Genomic DNA, 19,979 nt, shown 5'->3' on the forward strand with positions numbered 1-19,979 from the left:
ACGGCGACCAACGGCTGCTGTCAACTCTAAGGAAGCATCGCCCCGAGGCAACAAATCCAAGAAGAAACACAGAAAAACCCGCGCACTTACACCAGTCACACGCTCTCCCTTTTGCTATCTATAGCCGTCGACCTCAGAAAAAGTGCATAAGAAAATCAACTCGCATTGCCCAATAACCTCAATAATCTAGCTATGTGTACGCGAGGCCCTGCTGCTAACAACTACTTTTTTCGGGCTGAAAGCACAAAGCTCTTAAGACAGCAAATGGGTCTTTGAACAAGATTTGGATTGTCGCAACAAACTATTCAAAAAGATTAACTAAAAGAATCATGCATAATCCACTACACTAATCTGAACCAATGACAATTTGAATGAGAAGGCCAAAGCGAATATCGCACGCATTTAATATTCTAACGGAGTAAAACATTGCATAATCACGCACATTTCAAGGAATAACAAAAACGATATTAGAAACAAAAGCTGGTGACATTGAGTCAACCAAACGTTCTGAATAACAAGTCTCGGTGAACGGTCAGAGCCAGACGAAAAATACATTTTTCCTGTTAATTGGTCTAATTAGATCTCACAAGTTCTGCAACAATTAACATATTTCCCCCACAGGAAAACAACTTTTAACAGTAATTATATTTCATAATGCTTTTATCATAGGAACGTGTTTGTCCCACCTATCTTACTGGGAAACAAAGCCGGAGAGAAGAAAGACCTACCGGTATTGAGGAACTAACGAATGTATGAAGATGGACATTTTAAGGATATCAAGGATACCACTATTTATACGGTGCTGTTTCACCTTTCTTTAAGCTTTAAAAAAAGCAGCAGTCAAAAGTGATGAAAATATTGTTACTATAATGCTAACGCTTCTTTAGTTCATTTTAATTCCACGAATATGATGCTCGGACACGCCCAATACTCCAGGTGTAAATATGTCACTTATTGGGACTTTTTTTAAGTGCGTAGTCGGACTACACGCCAAAGTACATACATCGTTAAACACCCATCAAACTTTTTTAAAAAAGAAATATTTATTTTGGGTTTGAGTCCACGTTAATCCAGTAAGAATGTTTAGTACCTCAATTTGTATTGTACTTCAATTCATTTACCCTTTTACGTACATCCTTTGGAATTACACTACTTTTAACTTTTCATAGTATCGTGTGCAGAGACCTTATTTTAATAAATCTAATAGAAAATTATGATTTAACATGTAGTTTTCTAAAAAAAACCTGAAAGCTTTACGTGCAATTTACGTTTGTTTACCGTTGGTTAATTTGTAAAACCAGACTTTTAAAAAAACATTAAAGAAACAATAGGGATTCTATATGTTCAAACATTCTGATTTAGAATGAGACAAACATTATTTAGAGCAGAGCAAGAACCTATTTGTAATAGGATTGAGTTCAAAGAGAGATGACTTAGCGGGGTTGGTTGCCGCTAACTGGACAGATTCCCGAAAAATTTGAATCCTCGATTAACGTGATTCTGTGTATAATTTTGTACGTCCACTGTCCTGCGTCAGATTTATGAAAATTTAATTCAGATACCAAGGGTTACAAGATGAAAAATATTTACAACTAATATGGAAAGTGATGGGTCTTTGTAGTACTACGTTGGTCGATCTCTTTCGGGCATTGGTTTTCATCAAGCCCTCAGGAACAACGTTTGAATAATAATATGGTATTATAACCAAAATGTATTCAGAGCTAACAGAATTACAGAAAACATTTTTTAAAAAACAAAACTGAAAAAACAGGCCTATTTGTATTCCAGTGCTTTAAAACAATTAGTGTGTATACAGTAGTCGAATAATTTGTGCCGCGGTGGTGGAAGTATATGTGATGATTTTGCTATTTCTCAGAGGGAAATACTTTTAATTAAAACTATTGTGACCTCTAAGTTTCTAACAGTGGAGCATGCATTCTAAGAGGTTAACAGCTGTAGGAAAATGACAGGATTTTTTAAAAAAAAGAATGAGGAAACATCAGAAACTTATGTTTCCCTCCTCAAAAGTTGCCCTAGTTAGCAATGCAACACACTTCTTGGGAGAGGGAAAAGAAAGAACCTGGCATAATCGTAGAAAGGGGAAGCATATTCTTTAAAGTAGCAAAACCGCACTTTAAAACCTATATAATGCGAACGGAAGTTACAATTTGTAATCAAGTATTCATTTAATAACAAAATAAGACGGTCATATTTTTTGAATAGCACTGCTTCTTATTTCCAGAATACATACAAAAAATACCAATTCTCTTTCCATGGTACACCTTAAAAATAATTGCAATTTGAAATTATAATGACAAGTTGGAATTTAGTAACAAACATGCATGTAAATTTTTTCCAAGAGACATTAAATTAAGAACATACAATACAATCATAGCAATTGAAAAGAAATTCCGGAAAAAAATCCCTATTTTTCTACACTGTTCCACGTTACCTATCGGTTTTTTGTTTAAGTAATGCACTTTGTTATGTTTTTCCCCCGCTTGAAGCTAACATAAATAAATACAGCGTTCACGGAACCCGTCCATTGATGAACACCATCAAAAAGGTCCATTATACTGCAATCTGCTTTGAGAGAGACTACCTGGATTGCATTTCAAAACTTTCAAAGAAAAACACTATTTACATTTATTAATTTTCAAAACAATTCAATGGGTTTTTACGCATCATTAATCGATTTATCTTTCGGATTGATGTCTGGTTCCATGACATTAAAAAATTGTATTATTTTAACAGAAGGAAAATTAGGTCAACATTTAAAAAGAATTCCTGACGGTTTTGAAATTGGACCCACATAAGCCTTCATCGCAATGCATATTGCAGCTTCCAATGTTTGAGCTCACTGATAGCCCAGTGCTGAAGCTGTGGTTAACCTCTGGCTGTAGAGTGCGTATGGAGAGTAATAGTGTCCTGTTGCCGGCACTGGTAGAGTGGTAACCGGCCCTGGAGCTCCATGGGTCGGCAGGGGACTCTTGGTGTACGGGTGATACCTACTGCTCAGTCCTAAAGCATGAGGGCTCCTTAGTGTGAGACCACCTGGGCTGCCAGGCGCCCCTGTCGGTGGGAGGTGCATATGACACGCCACAGCTGCTGCAGCTGCCGCCGCCGCCGCGCTGCCCAGAGACGAATTTTGGTAGCCGGCCATGAGCTTATCAGTCCCGGAGAAAGCAGTGTGCGTCCGCAAGTGGTTGAGCAGTTCCTCCGAGGTGCAAAATCGCTTGTCGCATGGTCCATTGGCGGAGACCCAATTACAGACGTGAGGCTGGGGGTCGTTAGGTAGCATGAAGCCATATGGGTACAAATGGTGTCCCGCTAGGGTTGGCGTCCCAGCGTTGCTGGACATGGACGTGTGAACGGCATGTAGTGGATGCGAGGGGTAAACCAGAGGGTATCCAGACTTCAAAGTTGTAGGATCATGGGTGCAAGAATTGTTTGCTGCCCCGGCAAGGTGAGCAGCGCAGTGATAACTGAGACAATAAGGATCTCTGCAAAGGCTGGCCGTCATCATGGAGGGTGGAGAGGCACCGGCTAATGGGCTGGAACCGGTGGATTTACTGGAGAGGCCACAACCCAAAGAACTTGCCAGCTGTGCCGCTCCGACCAGACTGGATTTGGCATGATCCAAGCTGACGCCATGTGGCACAAACTGATGCGGATAGCCGGCGTACGCTCCCAGGGTGCCTGGGTAGGTCATGCTAGCTGGAGGCAAAGGAAAGACAGTTTGTCCGGGCTTATACGGCGAAACAGGGGCAACAAGTCCAGAACTTAGAGCGGAAGTTTCCGAAATAATGGGTTTTGACACTGAAGTCTCCTGGTGCTGGTTCACTTCCACATTTATCCCAGCACAACTGACACTAATCCGGTTGTGGCTGACGCTAGTGGTCGTGGAGTTGTCTGTGGAGCTGTTTTTTACGGTGTCAATTTCTTTCTTTTCCTGACTGTCATTGCCTTTGCCCTCGGGTGGCATCGGTGAAGAAGTGCTGGAATTTGGACTGCCTGTCCTTGGTGTGAATGGTTGGCAGGTGGCGCTAGGCACACGGAAACCAGACTTTTCCGCAGAAACGCTGGAAGAGCTGGAGGAACTGGAATCCTTCTTCTCAGCGTGTTTGGAATATGGTTTAAAACTCGATTTGTCTTCTACACCAATGTCGCTAAGTTTCAAAGGAGTAGGTTTTCCGGAATCTTTGTCACTTGTACCATTTGACGTAACAGAAGTTAGCTTTGAAGATGGAGGGGGGTCCGGCTTCCCAATTTGAGAACATGTTTGAGCCAAAAGTGCCAAAGGACTCTTCTTCGCATCAAGCTACAACAAAATTAAATAATGAATGAAGAAATGTTTGCGTTCGTGGCTATTATAACGTATACTTCGAAACTTTCATCTGTTAGTAATTGGAAATTCATTGTTTAATTGTAAGTTGTCGATAACTCTGTGATAAAAAAACAATGCTGTAACTATGTACCCTATTAAATAATATTTCTTAAAATAACCTTAACTGCAATAACCGCAACGGGTTAAGTGTAACCCCAGTCGTGTTCAAATCGCATGTAACGTTGTTAAGATCGTCTGTTACACAAGGATCAACGGATAAGAAAGGTAGACTTGGGTGGAAAAATCACTAACTTTCGTGTTTCCATGTATACGTTATATAATGTATAGGTTACATACAACATACTAACGTACAAATACGATTACGAAAGCGTAAGTAACGTACCTCGATGGGACTTACGGGTGTAGATGGTAAAGGCTGCAAATATTCGGGATGCAAAATGTGTCCGGTGCGAGCCGTAAGCATTTTCAAAACCTTGATAGGAAGACGATTAGCTTGTCTTGAAGGGTCTGAGGGAGGTACGGAGTGGTAGAAAGGTTTGCTATTACTATTTCCCCTGCTGCTGTTATTGCTGATTTCACTCGCTGTAATTCTGTGGGTAGAGACGGAAGGCGATGTAATCATGACCTAACTGAACCAACACTCCAAGAAGGACTGTGCCGTTCGAGGACGCTGTGGTTGCTTTCACTCACGTTACTGGAGACCCTGCCCAAATTCTGCACGGCGCTCATCAGACAAGCAGCACGACCGCTTTGCTACACACAACACAACATGCAACACACAATCTGGCCGTCAACACTTCAAACACCGAATTACTTTAAGATTAAAGCCTTTGCCGCCTTCCAATCAAATCACACAATGAACACTGAACCCCGAGGTGATTGGAGGGTCAAGGGGATGTGATGTTAACTTTTTTTGTGTCTGTTGGTTATTGTGTGAAGGCGAAATTTTAGACTCCAGCATGTGACGATATTAGGCCAATCCGGAGAAGGATCTCAATGTCACATGCTTTCAATTCAACACCCCCACCCCCAACTGTCAATTTTCCCAACCGCAATCAATCAGTTATTTGTCAGTCCTGTCAATCTAGGTTGATTTATGTCAGCTTTTGTTGCTGATTACAAGCCTGGTGTGACTTGAAAAAGAACGGCGTTTGAAAAGAGGCATTCAATTTAGGGAAATAAATCGTTCTCAGAGTAAACTCAATTTGTATGCGAACAAAAGGCGGACGCACTACACCGCACTTCAATTCGCTCGAACGAATTATACACCTTCACTTCTTGGCATTAATCGCTTACTTTCCTGTGAATTTTTCTTCCTTGTGAAAACATTTTCAAAAATCTTAAATTAAGAAATCTTATTTCAGGCCGCGGCATCCGACTATAAACAAAACCACATTATTGAGATCGTATCACCGATCAGTCAATCCGATGGTCACACGTAGGGGTGTTTGAAAAAGATTAAGATTGACATGTTGAAAGTCTTGACATGTTAAACTTGACAGCTAGAACAAATGATCGGTCTGATCAAAGTCACCACTATAAAGAAGGTTCATAATGCACGCATAAACTATTGTCGTGGAATTTCATACAAAATATAGCACCTTACTGTCTTTAGAAAAACAAATCAACGATTGCAGAAACGTCTATCAGAAAGTGAGACTAGGCTTCCGAAATGTGAAACTTTTTGTAAGTTTTTAAATTAAATAAACTATAAAAAGTGTTGTTATGATTTTGACTTTTGTTTGATGTTTTCTTCTTTTCACTAGCTAATGTATGTGCTAATCAATCTTTGCTTTTGTTTCCGGTCTCGACATGGTGGCCCACACAATCTACAACATTAACAAAAGGTCACTTGGAGATAAAAACACGTTTGACAAGTGAAGAACATGGGAAGTGCTGAGGGATCGTTTGCAATTTATGCGGTGGATTATCTATTCGGACTGAACTTCACTCAAATTGTCTTCTCAATAAGTACTATTTTAACAATATTGAAGAATACAAACAATGCGTACATTTGATAAGTTTTGTGTTTTGAAATGCTCCGCATTAGAATTCTCAAACTGTACGCGTTTTGCTTAAAGTCGTTTACACAGAAGATATAACAAAAACTTAGCTATAGTCTTCTCCGAATGACACGGTAAACAAATTTATGATGGGAATTAGCGTCATATCCTTTCAAAAAAAATCTTAAAAACGTTAACGCAGGTTTTGCTATGAGTTAAGCCTTTTGAAATATAAGTGAAAAGTACAATGCCACTTACTGCTATGTACAAAGAACGTACTTAAATAATTTGGCACAGGAAGAACAAATTTGTCCAGGTGTACAATGCTGTTGGGAGAGATCTGAACGATTCCCAAGTGGTGGGAGTAAACTCGATCTGCGCAGAACAGTTCTTTCCTTTTAATGGCTCGTCAGGTTGATGGATGAAGTGCAGTAAACATTGAAACGCTGTACCTTCATTTGTGTTCATTTGCATTAACTGCTTGGAACAGCTGTTTTCCTTACTATACCATAGAGACGACTATCTGTTCTTGTTGTATTTGTCCTGCCTCCCGGTGAGAAATACTAAAAGATTAATTGCTTTAGGTGGAGTCGACTGTGGGAAGAGATTTTTTGGAGATTTGTTCACTTCGATGTGAAGGAAGACTGAGCAAGTTACGTAGCTTAAACAGTATTTAGGTCTGTATGCTTAAATACTACAGCGAAGGGAAAACGAACCAAATTAAAACCTATCAAACATTTATAACCTGTTTTTCGAAATACACTGTTGGTAATTTTCATTAACACATTTATAAGTTTAAGATAAAACAATGAAATGAAATACCGTTGAAGTATCAGTTGTACATTATCCATCCTAAAATACAACAAATAAATCTTGAGTGGAAGTGACCTGAATGGTCTTGCTGGGATCTCAAATTTCTTCTGCCAGAGACACCATCTTTATGGCGAAGTTTTTTTAAAAAAAACAAGCAGAGGTTTCTTTTCATAATCAAGACGATGTGCTTGGCACATAAGAGTAAAAGATATACTGCCGGGGCTCCTTTAGAATTTAAATTGTTTAACGGTAGAAAGGGGGGGGGGGGGAAGCATTCAAGGACGAGAATAATTAAAAACATGAACTGTTAAAACAATGTCCAACTTTTAACTTTATCAGCAATTGGTAGACATGTCAACACGATTCGATTTTTACACAGAATAAGGGATTTATCTTTTTCTTAAAAAAGAGTGAGCAATACATTCAAAAAGAAGTATTTGACCGTTCACGTACCCGGCTAATAAGTATTCAGACTCCCGGGCAATTGGGCAGCTTTTCAGACACAAAATGCCGCGGCTTCCTTTCATCTAACTTGGATGGAGACGCTCAATTAAAAGCCTATCAGTTTGTAAGTAAATCAACGCCTATCAAACTTGTCACATCAAACAAAACGATTATTATTGCAACCCGCCTACCCTATTAATCTCTCTGTATGATAATCCGCTTGACAGGTCAGGTCAGATCCTGTAAATCCTGGGGTGGATTTCAACAGAAAGCGGATTGGAGCGAAGTTGCTTTTAAAGAAACAGCAAGAACCCCTTTGTCTTAAATGAGATGGAGAAAGGCAAGTTAACGTTCCGCACTGTTTTGAATTAATTTAGCAATATTAGACTGTCGGGCACAGATACCAGGAGCCAGTTAGACTTCAGAGTTTATTACATTATGAGTTAGTAATCATTTCAAAATAAACATGGAAAATATGGAGAAAACGGCTCAAATCTGAATTTAGTTTTACGTCTAATATACAGGTGGAAAGGCAGACAATCGCGCGTTTACCCGTTCGCATCGATCTAAAGTTAACAGTCTGCTAATACGGTTCATATTGCTCCGGAACGACGATCTCTTATTAAATTTATCTTCAAAATTACACATTTGGGTGTGAATTCATTTGACTTTCTAATTTATAGTGTGCAGCAAATGTACGCACAGCGGGAAGATCTATGCCCGTCCAGGCAGTGAGATACATCGATACTTTTTTGTTTTGCATTTCGTATTGTCACAGAACTGGTTCGTGTGAAATGCGAATTAGTCTTTACTATTTCGAAGAAGTTAAATAGCTGTAAAAAGTGGAAAATGCACTTACCGTTGTCCCTGATTTTATTAACTCGTGTAAAGTTTTAAACTTTGTAGCAATAATGAAAGATTGATTTCACTTTTGGTTATGTAATTGAATTACAATACACTTGGCTAAAAATGTATCCTTTTCTTATTAATAGGCAATAAAAATCTTAAAACAGTTTTTGTTTAGTAGACAAGCGGCATCCTGTATATCCTGCCCAGTATCAGGGTAATGGTAAAATTTGTACTTAACCATAATGAAGGACTTCTGTCCTCCCAAGATTCATTATTGACTTGTGACTGACCGTTGAAAGAAAACTTCTGCACCAGGTATTGGTGGAATCGAGAGTTATGTTTTTTTAAAATCATCCATGTTCTTAAAATTTTATAAAATTAATATTTAAAAGTTTTGTCTATTTTCATTAGACAAATTTAATTAAAACCTTATTTGTAGATAATTTAGTTGATGTCTGATAAATTTGAACCATAAAATTTTGATAAATGTAGAATACTTACCTAATATTAACTATTTCGAACAACAGCTTTTTGATAAAACGCAAATAAAATTACCCGTTAACTTTAAAACAATATGGCAATTTTATATTTTACAGTCGTTTTTCATTAAAAATAGAATCAGTCTTTATTGTTCAAAAATCTTTTTAAAGAGTCGGTGGTATTGAAGAAAAATTATCATACCCTAATCCATACTAATTCTTTTTCGTGAGAGCGAGAGCAACTATTTCGACATTGAAGTAAATTTTAACTGCTTTAAAATAATTGTTTGCAAAATAAAGCATAAAGCGAATCACAGAAAGCGTGAAGATCCGGATGTCATGCGACTGAGTTTTACTGATACATTGAAGTAATTACCTGCAGCAAAGGAAACTTGATGATGGTACCTTTGAATATTTTAAAATTTAAATCTGCAGAATAAACTTTGTTTTATAAATTGAATTGTAAAAGCGCGGATTTCACCGCGAAATGGGTTCGTTGTAAAATAGGTTCATTTCAGTGTACTATTCCACAAGTGTCAAACGTGGTAAAATGGCGAAAACTAAAATTCTTTCTATCTTTTGTTGATTTGAAAGACGTGATAGATCACGTTCCGCCTTACAGTAAATCTGTAGAATGATTCATAATGATATAATTCATACATAAACGTGTCTTGAAGATCAGAGCGCAGCTAAAAATATGCAAAGGGTTGTTTGATTGATAACAGGGTTGCTGTTTTTCTGCAAGCCTGTCAAACGTTGACACAATGCTTGAGTTATTAGGGCAGTGTAGGGCGCCCATAAATTTTCAACGTCAGGGAAAAAGTAACAGCGGCTTTCTTTATTGTCTAGATGACAGATGGGTCTCAGTACAAGACAGCAAATACTTCGTATTACCCTAAATGGGAACACATTTTTCGTGGCTATAATTCATGATTTTTAAATAGAAAGTTTGAAGTACGTGCCTATATTTTATAGTCTGACATATTTATGAATCACTCATTGCATGCAAATATAATTATTACTGGAAACAAATGACAAGTTAGTATGCCCGATGTTTGTAGAACGAGATTTTTTTGAAAATAAAACAATTTAGCAATCAACATTTTCAACTGTAAAGTAACTGCTGCACAGCTTCAACGGTTTATATGTAGCACCTAAAACAGACTGTATTCAATATGATCCAGATGTGAATATAGAAATCGAAGAATTGTCATCTAAATACACGAGGAGATTGAATTTTTGTTAAAAATTAAAACACTCTTTCCAAAACAACTCATCTTTATACTAATAACCTGCAGCAATATGACATCAGGGCGGTACAGAAGCGACGAGTTACAATAGCGATCTGACAAGCACGCTGACAATATCTCTCGCACACGGATAAATACCAAAATTCATACCTGGTTATTAATAATCGCTTATAAACAATGTTAATGTCGATTCTATTCTGAAACATACATAACGTAAACATATTCCATTTATTACAAAGACATCACTGTCGTTGCTGTATCCGAATTGCCCATTATAGAAGATAAATCGTATTAATTCTTCAAATTTTAATTACCATTTGTAAACAACTGGACCAATGAAGAGAAGTAAATTCCAGTATCAGACTTACTTGTGTTAAATATCACAGCAATAGGCTTACATTAGTAGTTAGTTAGTAGGAGCTGAGATTGGGTCAGTACTCTGCAGTGCCGGACTTCCGCATGCGCTTCGCTGATGGGGCGGGAAGGGAAGTTTTTCTTTTTTCTCGGGGGAGGTGGGAGGGGGAAACGATGTTTGATGGTTCATTCTACACAGATGCTTGCATGATTTCTACTTAAATGACAGGAAAGATAGGTTAGTTGGACTCAGTCGGTAGATGCAAATATTCTTTTTTTGAGAGGCTTTTTTACACAGCAAACCATTATCAGAAATCTTACGTCGCATCGACTAACTACAACTACACATTTAAGTTGCAATCGACGTTTGAGAAAAAAAATCTCTCCAGCTAAGAAAACTTCCCGTGCACAGTTTTTGCAAAAACATATTGTCCCACAATTGCATAGTGTAATTGGAAGCTGTTTCCCAAGTCCCTATGCTCCTCCTTTTCTACGTTTTGGCACCGACTTCCGTTCCGAATCAGCTGACAGGAGTGCGGAAGTGTAGTACCCTTGTATATTTACATATGCAGGTCGTAGCTGCGGCATAGTGGTACTTTCAAACAAACCGTATACAAAATAGAGATTTGTGGCTGGGCAGCTTGAATAGTCGTGAAAATAAAGCAAACGATATTTAAGACTTTTTAGAAATTAGAACGTCAGTGATGGCAAGTAACGATTTAGGCATCGTTGTTGATGGAACTCAAGTAAGTGTGCAGTATTTAAACATTTGCTTTTATTTACAGAATAAAATTACTCATTCTGTTATAATACTTCACGTGCGTACACTACGCTATCTAATATTTTGTATTTTTAGTTATTTTTTAGTTTGCAACATTTTCTCGGGGATTTACGGCTTTGTCAGCTGACTAGCTGCAGAATCATCTATTCTGCAGTTTTTTTATATTGTAAGAGTTTATGAACTAACATTTCACCCAATCAATATGAACAAGCAGAACCCCTCAGCTTTAGTATCCAATTAAAATGAATTGTGCGCTTCTATTTGGGAAATCACCACCTTATAGTTCATTTTGCTAGGAAAAGCATGTCAGCTTCTGAGAATTAATTTTAAGTATTTGCATTGTAATGGGGAAGTATTTCCCTGATTGGTAAAATTCTCTGATTATGTCAAAGTAGCATTACAATAAAACATAGGTTCTGTGTCAAAAAGGACAAGTTTAAGATATTCGCTAGGGATTGAATAATCAACAGCTGGAATGTATTCCATGAGGCAGTCCCATGGAAGAGTTTGATGTTAGAATGGAAATATTGGAATTGGTTTCTGGAATAATGTAATTAAGTAGGGCAAACCATTCATGTGGTTAGTGTTGGTTGTGTAAGCCATTTTCATGTGACATCTAGTAGCCAAAATATTTTAATTTGTCTAGTCATTACCCATTTGTCCATTTTGCTTTTGTTGCTTTCGAGTTGAAAGCATAAGTAGCTCTAACAAGTGAGACCACACAATCCACACAACAGTAGCAGGGTGAGAACTGCTTCATTTTGTTTCTGGTCATGGATATTTAAAATATGATTAAATTCAGTATCTACTTTTATCCTTCTCTGTTCCACATAAACGACTTCCAACAATATGTTAATCTTTCCAGAGAATTGTCTTGAAGGAGTTACTAAATGTGAGAATATAGTGAAGCTGGTCTATATTAGAGCTATAGCTGTTAGATCAATATTTTAAAGCTTTGTTACTTGTACAGTAGATTTCACAAAACAAGCTTTAATAGTTTTTTTTCTCCAGCTTCAGTGTATTTTTGTTTTTTTTTATAAAGGTCTTTTGTGCTGCTTCAAATGGAGGTTTGTGGTACACAAAGCAACACTGCTTTAGAGTCTGAAATGAAGCAGAGTTTTCTTTTCCCAAGGACATGCCAGAAGCAGCATTATCTTTATAGTTTAGTGCCAAACCAAAGACAAAGGTCTTGTTGCTAGATTTAGACACGTTTTCTGGTGTTGTCAAGTGGTATTGATCAATAAAACAATTTTACAATGTGAATTTCTCCAGTTGTTGGAAAAAGCACAGAGGCCTGAGTGTAATTATTTCAGCCCCAATTTGCAAATCTAATGTTTTTGGGCTCTGATTCAGAAAACATGTAGGACTTTGACATAGGCTGATGTAATTTAGTCTGATGGTATTCAATACAAGTCCTGGAAAATAGGCAAAAGCCAAGATATACCAGACCCCATCTATTAAGACTAAAACATAATACAGTGAACACTGGCAATTGAAATAGAAAGTGCTGGGAATACTTAGCATGTTAGGTAGCATCTTTGAAGATAAACTACATTAATGGATTGAATTTTTCAATTTTGGCAAAGAATCTTTTTGGTGATATTCACAGCAGGCAGTTCACCTTGACCCACGTTGACTTTTCTTGTACAATATTTTGCTCGCTAATCATGCATCCAGTACCCGGATCATGGCCGTGTGTAGCAGGAGGGGCAGGAGTACTTGTTCCTTCTGGAATTTTGTGTGACATTCATGCCACACGTGCCATATTTAAATCCCAGTTTTGCAGCACTTAAGATGCTGTAAAACAAGAGCTAAACATTATGCTGGTCCTGCACAATGTAAATGTGAAAACAGATTGTCACCTTCCATTACCAATGACCTGGTGGATCTGATGGTCCAAAGAAGGACAGTGCTGTTTCCTCCAGACCGCTAAGCAACCTGGACAGAAATAGTAGCAAGAATCAGTGCTGTGTACCAGGGCAAACATTATGTGCTGTGATGCTGAAAGAAAGTTTATAACCTGTGCTCTGCAACTGTAAATGTTTACCTGCTGCTTCATTGTCACAAGGCCACCAGTATTCACTCTAACCCCACCACTGTACATGTCTGTCACCAAGGCTATTAGACTACAACTATCATTATTGCATCAGTATGTCCATTCACTTGCACTCATCCAACTTATCTTCCCAAACTACTACTATTCCAGCCTTCTGCAGTTCCTACTCATTCAGCAGGGGAACCTCAACATCTGTCTCACCTCAAGTTGCAATTAACACCTCTTCCATTCTCTTCCATATCATACTCACCCCACCCTTTGTGGTTTAAAATAATGAATAGACAGAAAGTGAAGACTGGTAGTTGGGTAGTAGAAGTTAGTCTCCTTCCTCCATATGAGGAAAAAGTGCTTTAAAAGAAGGTGACCATTCATGTGGGAATGAGCAGCCAGCCATCTAAGCTTCACTGTGCTGTGCTACGTTGTTGTGCCATTAATCCCAGTGCTAACGTTCTTAACCTGCACAAGTGTTTAGCCCTTTCACACAACTAATTCTCTCCTCTTATGCAGACACTAGTGGAATCCAGTGAGCCACCCTAAAGAAGATACTAACCTCGCTGACCTTCTGCTTTATCACCACCTCAAGGGCTGCACCAGTGAGTCTGTCTTCCGCACAGAGCTTTTTACATACATGGATTTCATTTCTAGATGCGACTGTGGAGCACAATCTGGTGATCATATCACTAATGCACCTCTTAAGCTTGTTAAGGGTGGAAATACATCCAGGTCTTTGTCAACTGGACAACTGCTAGAGATCAAGCACCTTATCAGTCTCGAGAAGAAAGTCCCATGATTTTGCTCATCAGTGACCTCATCAAAATGCAGAGAAGCACTTCAGAACATCAACCAAAGGCAGTTGGTAAACTAGATCGAAGGATGAAATCATCTACAGAAAACATAAGTTCTGTGCTAACTCCTGCATGTGTGTCTGATCTCCTCCATGGATATGTTGGCTAGTGTCAATGAGATCCAGGGGTAGAACATTGTCTGGATGCATGCACAAACCTACATTCTATTGCTGTGACTGTAGATGCTTGCAATCAACGGGAGGGTAAGAGAAGGACGAAGGATTTCAACCTCTCTCCAGGTGTCTTTGCTCTGAGCAGTGCCATAAGCACCCACTTGGAGGGGCAGCCACACACAGGACCCCAAAAGTCTTCCTTTCATGGATACTCCTGAGGTGCTTGGCCTCTTTCCCCTTTCTGCCTGTGATACTGAAGTCAACAGAAGGCCAAGCTTGAACAGATAAAGTCTGTATCTAGACAGAGCAAACTTAGCGGGCCTGAGCTTTCTAGGCACAAATATCCCCTGGAACATCTAGGCAGTGTTCCAGTTCAACAAGACTAATGAGAAAGGCATCCTCTACCCTCGCTACAGATTTCAGGACTGCACTTAGACAAAGTTGAGGGAAAGAAAACAAAAAACCTGCTAAGGGCATGTAGGTGGCTCAGGTGATACTTAATTGTAAGTAATCTTGTAGCTTTATGCATTCACTTTCACTCTCAAAATGCCAGTTCGTAGTCTCTTCATAGCTGTCAGACCTGGTGAATTTGCACGTGCTTGCGATATGTGAGGCTGCTTCAAACACCTCATGGATGAAAGATGTTATAGCCGAGCATTGCTTAATTGTTGCAAGCAATTGGCTCCTTGGCCATGACAGCATGCAGACATCAGCGATCCTCAAACTGTCACTCTTGACTGGTGCCATTGGACGTTCAGATGTGGTTTTTGTTTGAGGCATGTGCAATATGTTTACCATTTATGCTGCCGTTATATGCTGTAGGTGTGATTATTGTAGTAGCACGGTGCTGCTCCCTTGATCATTGAGTACGTTGAACAATGACAAGTTGCAAAAGAAATGCAAACTAGAGAGCCTGGCAGCCACCAAGACAGTGCAAAGTGATTGAGTGGTGAGAAAGTTAGCTAATAAATGTGTCTTGTATACATGTACGAGATGCACATGTGTCCCTGCACCCAGTGACCTGGCAGAAGCATATATGTTGTGTGTCCCTGAGCTCCAATATGAAGGGCTGAAGTTGTATGAGAGTTGGTCCGAAAGCAGTCACAATGATTTTGAGGCTGGTGGCTAAGTGATGCTTTCTTGTGTGGATGAAGGGTGGAAGAGGACTATGCTCATAGAGCATTCCGGGAAATGGTGTCGAAGGTAGAATGAGTGGGAGGCCTGGAGAGGCAAAGAAGCAGCTCTGGCTTTTATGTTGGGAATTGGCCTTGTCTAGTTGCTCAAGGAAGGAGTGGAGAATTGAAAATTGTGTAGAAATTAAGCAAGATTTGCTAGTAATAAGATGCAATTTCACAAATTAATTTTGATATTTATTAATAAGATTCAGATTTGAACAGAGTTCAAACCTAAGGGGAAAATGGAAAACATTTTCTTGACATTTTTAAGGTTGTGATTTTTTTTTATTTTCATGCTATTTTTCTTAAACTTTCTTCTTCACGTGGTATATCATTTAATGTTGATGATCCCAAGTTGCTTTCACTCCTGCCCAAAAAAAAACTAGGGACATAAAAGAACATTGAAATTAGGAGCAAAATTAGACCAATTGGCCTCTTGAGTTTGCTTCGCCATTTAATATGATCATGGCTGATTACTCCACATTTCCATCTATCCCTGACTAACTCTTCACTCACTTGTTTTTCAAAAATCAATCTACCCCGTTTTTGTTAAAAAAATGAGTCTCCTTCACTGCTTTTTTTTCAGGAAGAGAAAGCTGATGTGTCACGATCTCTGGGGAAACGTTTCTCCCCATACGATTAAGTATGCGACCCTTTAGTTTTAAACATTAATCACTTGTTCTGGATTCTCTGCCAAGAAGGAACTTCCTTTCCAGATCCACCTGATGACGTCTCCTCAGAATCGTAATGTTTCGATCAAGATGCCTCCAATTTTTTTTCCTGAAGTTTCCTAAACCTAGATTAAAAACCTAGACTGTCCAAACCTTCCTCAAAGAAAACCCACCCATTCCATGTGTTAGTCCAGTAAAATTTCTCTGAACTGCTTCTGAAGTATTTATATCCTTTCTAAAAAAAAAAGCCATTGATACTGTACATGCAATCAGATCCCACCAATGTCCTGTGTAATTGAAGTACAACCTACTACTTTTGTTTTCAGTTACTATCACAATAAGAGATGGTGTTGTTTTAGCTTTCTTAATAACTTGCTGTACATACATACTAACGTTTTATGAATTGTGCACTAAGATACCCAGATACCTTTACATCTGAGAAAGATCATTAATCTGAAACATTTACATCTTTTATTCCACAGATGCTGCCTGACCTGATTATTTCCATCATATTCTGTTTTTATCCCAGTACTCACTTTTTTCTTAAGGTACTAAGGAATGAAAACATGATTTTTTTTTCCTTCCAAATATGAGTCCTTGTTTAACAACAGATGGGAATTCCCATTGAGTCCTACTCACTTACCTCAGCCAGATGGAGGCATAGGTTAGATCCTGGTTGGCTGTTGTGTTGATGTATACCTGGTGCTCAAAATCATTGAGGCTAGGGAACTGCGCTGAAGATAATTAATGTGACTGGAAGGACATTGCTACATTAAACTGGAGATGTTTCAGAAAAGGTTCACCAGGTTGTTGCTGGGAATGGAAGGTTTGAGATATAAGGGTAGACTGGAGAGGCTGGGACTTTTTCTCCACTGGAGTGTAGGATGTTGAGGGATGAGCTTTGAGGTTTATAAAATCATGAGGGGCGTAGGTAAGGTGAATAACAAGGGCTTTTTCCCTAGGGTGGGGGAGTTTAAAACTAGGGGCATATTTTTAAGGAGAGAGGGGAAAGATTTAAAAAGGACCTGAGGGGCAAATTTTTTTTAAAAAATGGCGGTTCATGTGTGAAATAAACTGCCAGAGAATGTGGTGGATGCAGGTACAGTTGCAATGTTTGAAGACTTTCCTGAATAAGAAAGGTCTTCGGTGGGTGGGGTGGGGGTGGGGGGGGGGGGGTAGATGTGGGCCAAGCACACAGTTTGATAACGTGGTTGGTGTGGATTGGTTGGACTGAAGCCTCTGTTTCCATGCTGTATGACTCTTGACTCCTTTTTTAGAAAAATTACAAAACCGGACAGTCGATCATTTTTCCAGCTTTGGGAGATTGAGGCCTGACTCCAGTAGCTACCCTCCAACCTCTCATGACACTGTCAAGATAACTCGTTGTTAGCCCTAACCTGTCTATTTTGACAGTTACTATTTGAGAGTACCAGCAGATGTGATCCTGATACAAATGTTGGAGTTGTCATTCGTGTACAAGCTGTGGTATCTTTTAATACATATTATTATTCAACTTACTTATCTAAAGCATGGGTCTGTTGTGACATATTTTGAAGCTTTTTGTTTCATGTTGTCCAAGGGCATGTCATTTTTCTGTATTGAAGCAGATGTGCATTGATTTGTCACTTGAAGTCTTTTCAAAGTGGAATGTCTGACTCTCAATAGTTGAATTGCTTAACCAGTATCCAAAATGGTTGTCATGAATGATACTGACCAGATCACTGGGGAAGGCTGACACTCTTAATTCATGAAACTTACTTTTACTTGTGCATACAGGAATATCTTATGACCGATTGAAGAAAAACTGTATAGTCATTTGATTGGTAACTCTGTTTTTCTTTTTAAACCTTTCTGTCTCCAAATATTTTTAAACTGTAAAGTTGAGGTGAGTTGGGTTTCAAGGATTCATCTGTAAATCTCTGCTTTGCTGTCGGATTATTGTTCTGGGACAAATGAAACTCTTTGATCTGATTTTACATAAAAACACTGACATGAGGCCAGAGTAAAAATGTAACTTTATTTATTCATTCATGGACTTTGGTGTGTCACTGGGTAGGCCTCTGTTTTTGCCTATTCCTAATTACCCAGAGGTCGGGTAAGAGACAACCAAATGATTTAATTCTGGAGCTGGTAAGGACAACAGATTTCCTTCCCTACAGGACATTAGTGAACCTGGTAGGTTTTATGACAATTGACAACGATTACATGGTTGGCATTAGACTAGCTTTGTATTCCAGATTTTTATTGGATTCAAGTTCCACAATCTGCCAATCAAACCCATGTCTACAGAACAGTAGCGTAAGGTTCTGGATCACTAGTCTAATGCTGTTACCACTATACAAACCCCTTCTGATGGTCTTGGATTGTGTTAGTTAAGTGCGAAATAGTCTGATTTATTGGTTTGTTTTTCCGTTCAGTACTTCTGTCAGTAAACTAGATTGCTAGTTGTCATCTGAATTAAGTTTTGTTTTATAGGCTGTTCTTTTCTTGGAGAGATTTGGAGTTAAACCTGTAAAAGCTAAATGGGCTTATTATTAACTTTGAACACTTTACCTCCAAGATTACTATATAGGGGCACATTTGTGTTTATGGGAAGTGTAGGTCTGCCTGTAAAAGTAGTCGTTGTGCTCGGCATGGGAAAAGTATCTGGAAAAATTCCTGGATCCCCTCAATCTTTGGGGAACACGTAGAAGTCTGATATAGTTAAATACCACGGTCTGGGCATGCAGGACTGTTTTTACATTATTTGTGATGGAATCTGCCCCCTCAAAATGACTGTGGATTCCACAGCTGGTTTTAATATATATTAAATCTATCAGAGTCCATGGACCAAGAAGCTGTTAGAGAACAGTTTAATGGAAGGAAGTGTCTAAAAGAATTTTATTTTTGTTTGAAGTGAATTACATAATATCCAACTTCTTTATCAATTTTCATGCTGCTGTATTTTCTTAACAAATACTCAAAGCATGAAGTAATTTTGACATATATTACCATTCAACTACTTTTATAAACATGTTTACTGTTTTTGTTTAATTCTGTTATTTTGAAGAAAAAAACCCATACGTTTTGCTTTTAGTTGATGACAAAAATTGATGAGTGATTTGGTGTTTTAGAAAAGAAAGCAATAAAAAGGAAATGATTGCGCAGAGTGAGTAAACTTGGCAATCCTTTCAAAATTCACTTAGCTTTGCCTTTTTCTCCAAGTTAACATCAGATTGCTAGTTTTGAGGTAGCCTTTTATTTTCAGAAAATGTTTTTTGTATGCTAACAGTTTTGCATTGCGTCATGCTGATTCTTAGCACAGAGCATTGACTCTTTGTTGAATCGGGCAGTTCTGTTATACATGCATTTATGAATACAACAGCTACAAGAAGTTGTTTTTCAAGGATTTGTTCAGTAAGTGATGTTATGTTAATAATTTGACAAAGTTGAGCCTACAGCATGACTGAAGCATGACATCTTTCAAGTCCTCAGAATTTCCCAAAGTGTTTACAACTGATTAATATTTTTGAAATTCAATTACTATGTAATGGAAGTCAAAAATGAATGAATACTGAAAACGGAACTTTAATAATTATTGTGAATGGAGAGGATGTAAATAGTACTTTATATATGAACAACATTTCTATACTGTTAAAAGTAAAACTAACAAAACTATTATTTAATTAAGATGTAACTTGAATTGCCCTTCTGCAATGAGAGGGACCAGTGACTGTCACTCAGCAATATCCAGTTGGCTTACTTTAAAATGTGTAATGCAAATTCCATACATTTCCAGTAATAATGGAAGTTATTAAC

General features: G+C 38.3%; 2 protein-coding genes across 9 annotated transcripts in view; one reads left to right on the top strand and one right to left on the bottom strand.

Annotated features, from left to right (window-relative positions):
• Window positions 1–1,021: 1,021 nt before the first annotated feature.
• znf503 (zinc finger protein 503) lies at window positions 1,022–11,007 on the bottom strand. 8 transcript variants are annotated; one of them, XM_048563683.2, is made up of 3 exons: window positions 10,555–11,007; window positions 4,731–4,938; window positions 1,022–4,321 (listed from the first exon to the last, which is right to left on the bottom strand). In XM_048563683.2, exons 2-3 carry the CDS (start codon window positions 4,809–4,811, stop codon window positions 2,858–2,860), a joined length of 1,545 nt encoding a protein of 514 aa, XP_048419640.1. In that variant the 5' UTR covers window positions 4,812–4,938; window positions 10,555–11,007; the 3' UTR covers window positions 1,022–2,857. The 8 variants fall into 8 exon arrangements, with proteins under 8 accessions (XP_048419640.1, XP_048419642.1, XP_048419639.1 ...); XM_048563685.2 differs by having other exon boundaries at window positions 10,501–11,007; XM_048563682.2 differs by lacking the exon at window positions 10,555–11,007 and adding an exon at window positions 7,618–8,787 and having other exon boundaries at window positions 4,746–4,938.
• Window positions 11,008–11,065: 58 nt separating this feature from the next.
• lrmda (leucine rich melanocyte differentiation associated) overlaps window positions 11,066–19,979 on the top strand; it is an 830,431-nt gene continuing 821,517 nt past the window's right edge. The window contains exon 1 of the mRNA XM_059640299.1: window positions 11,066–11,286. Within this exon, the coding sequence (XP_059496282.1) occupies window positions 11,245–11,286 (42 nt within the window). The 5' untranslated portion in view covers window positions 11,066–11,244. The remainder of the gene's footprint in view (window positions 11,287–19,979) is intronic.

The sequence above is a fragment of the Stegostoma tigrinum genome, chromosome 37 (genome assembly GCF_030684315.1).
Source record: "Stegostoma tigrinum isolate sSteTig4 chromosome 37, sSteTig4.hap1, whole genome shotgun sequence".
Lineage (NCBI taxonomy): Eukaryota > Metazoa > Chordata > Chondrichthyes > Orectolobiformes > Stegostomatidae > Stegostoma > Stegostoma tigrinum.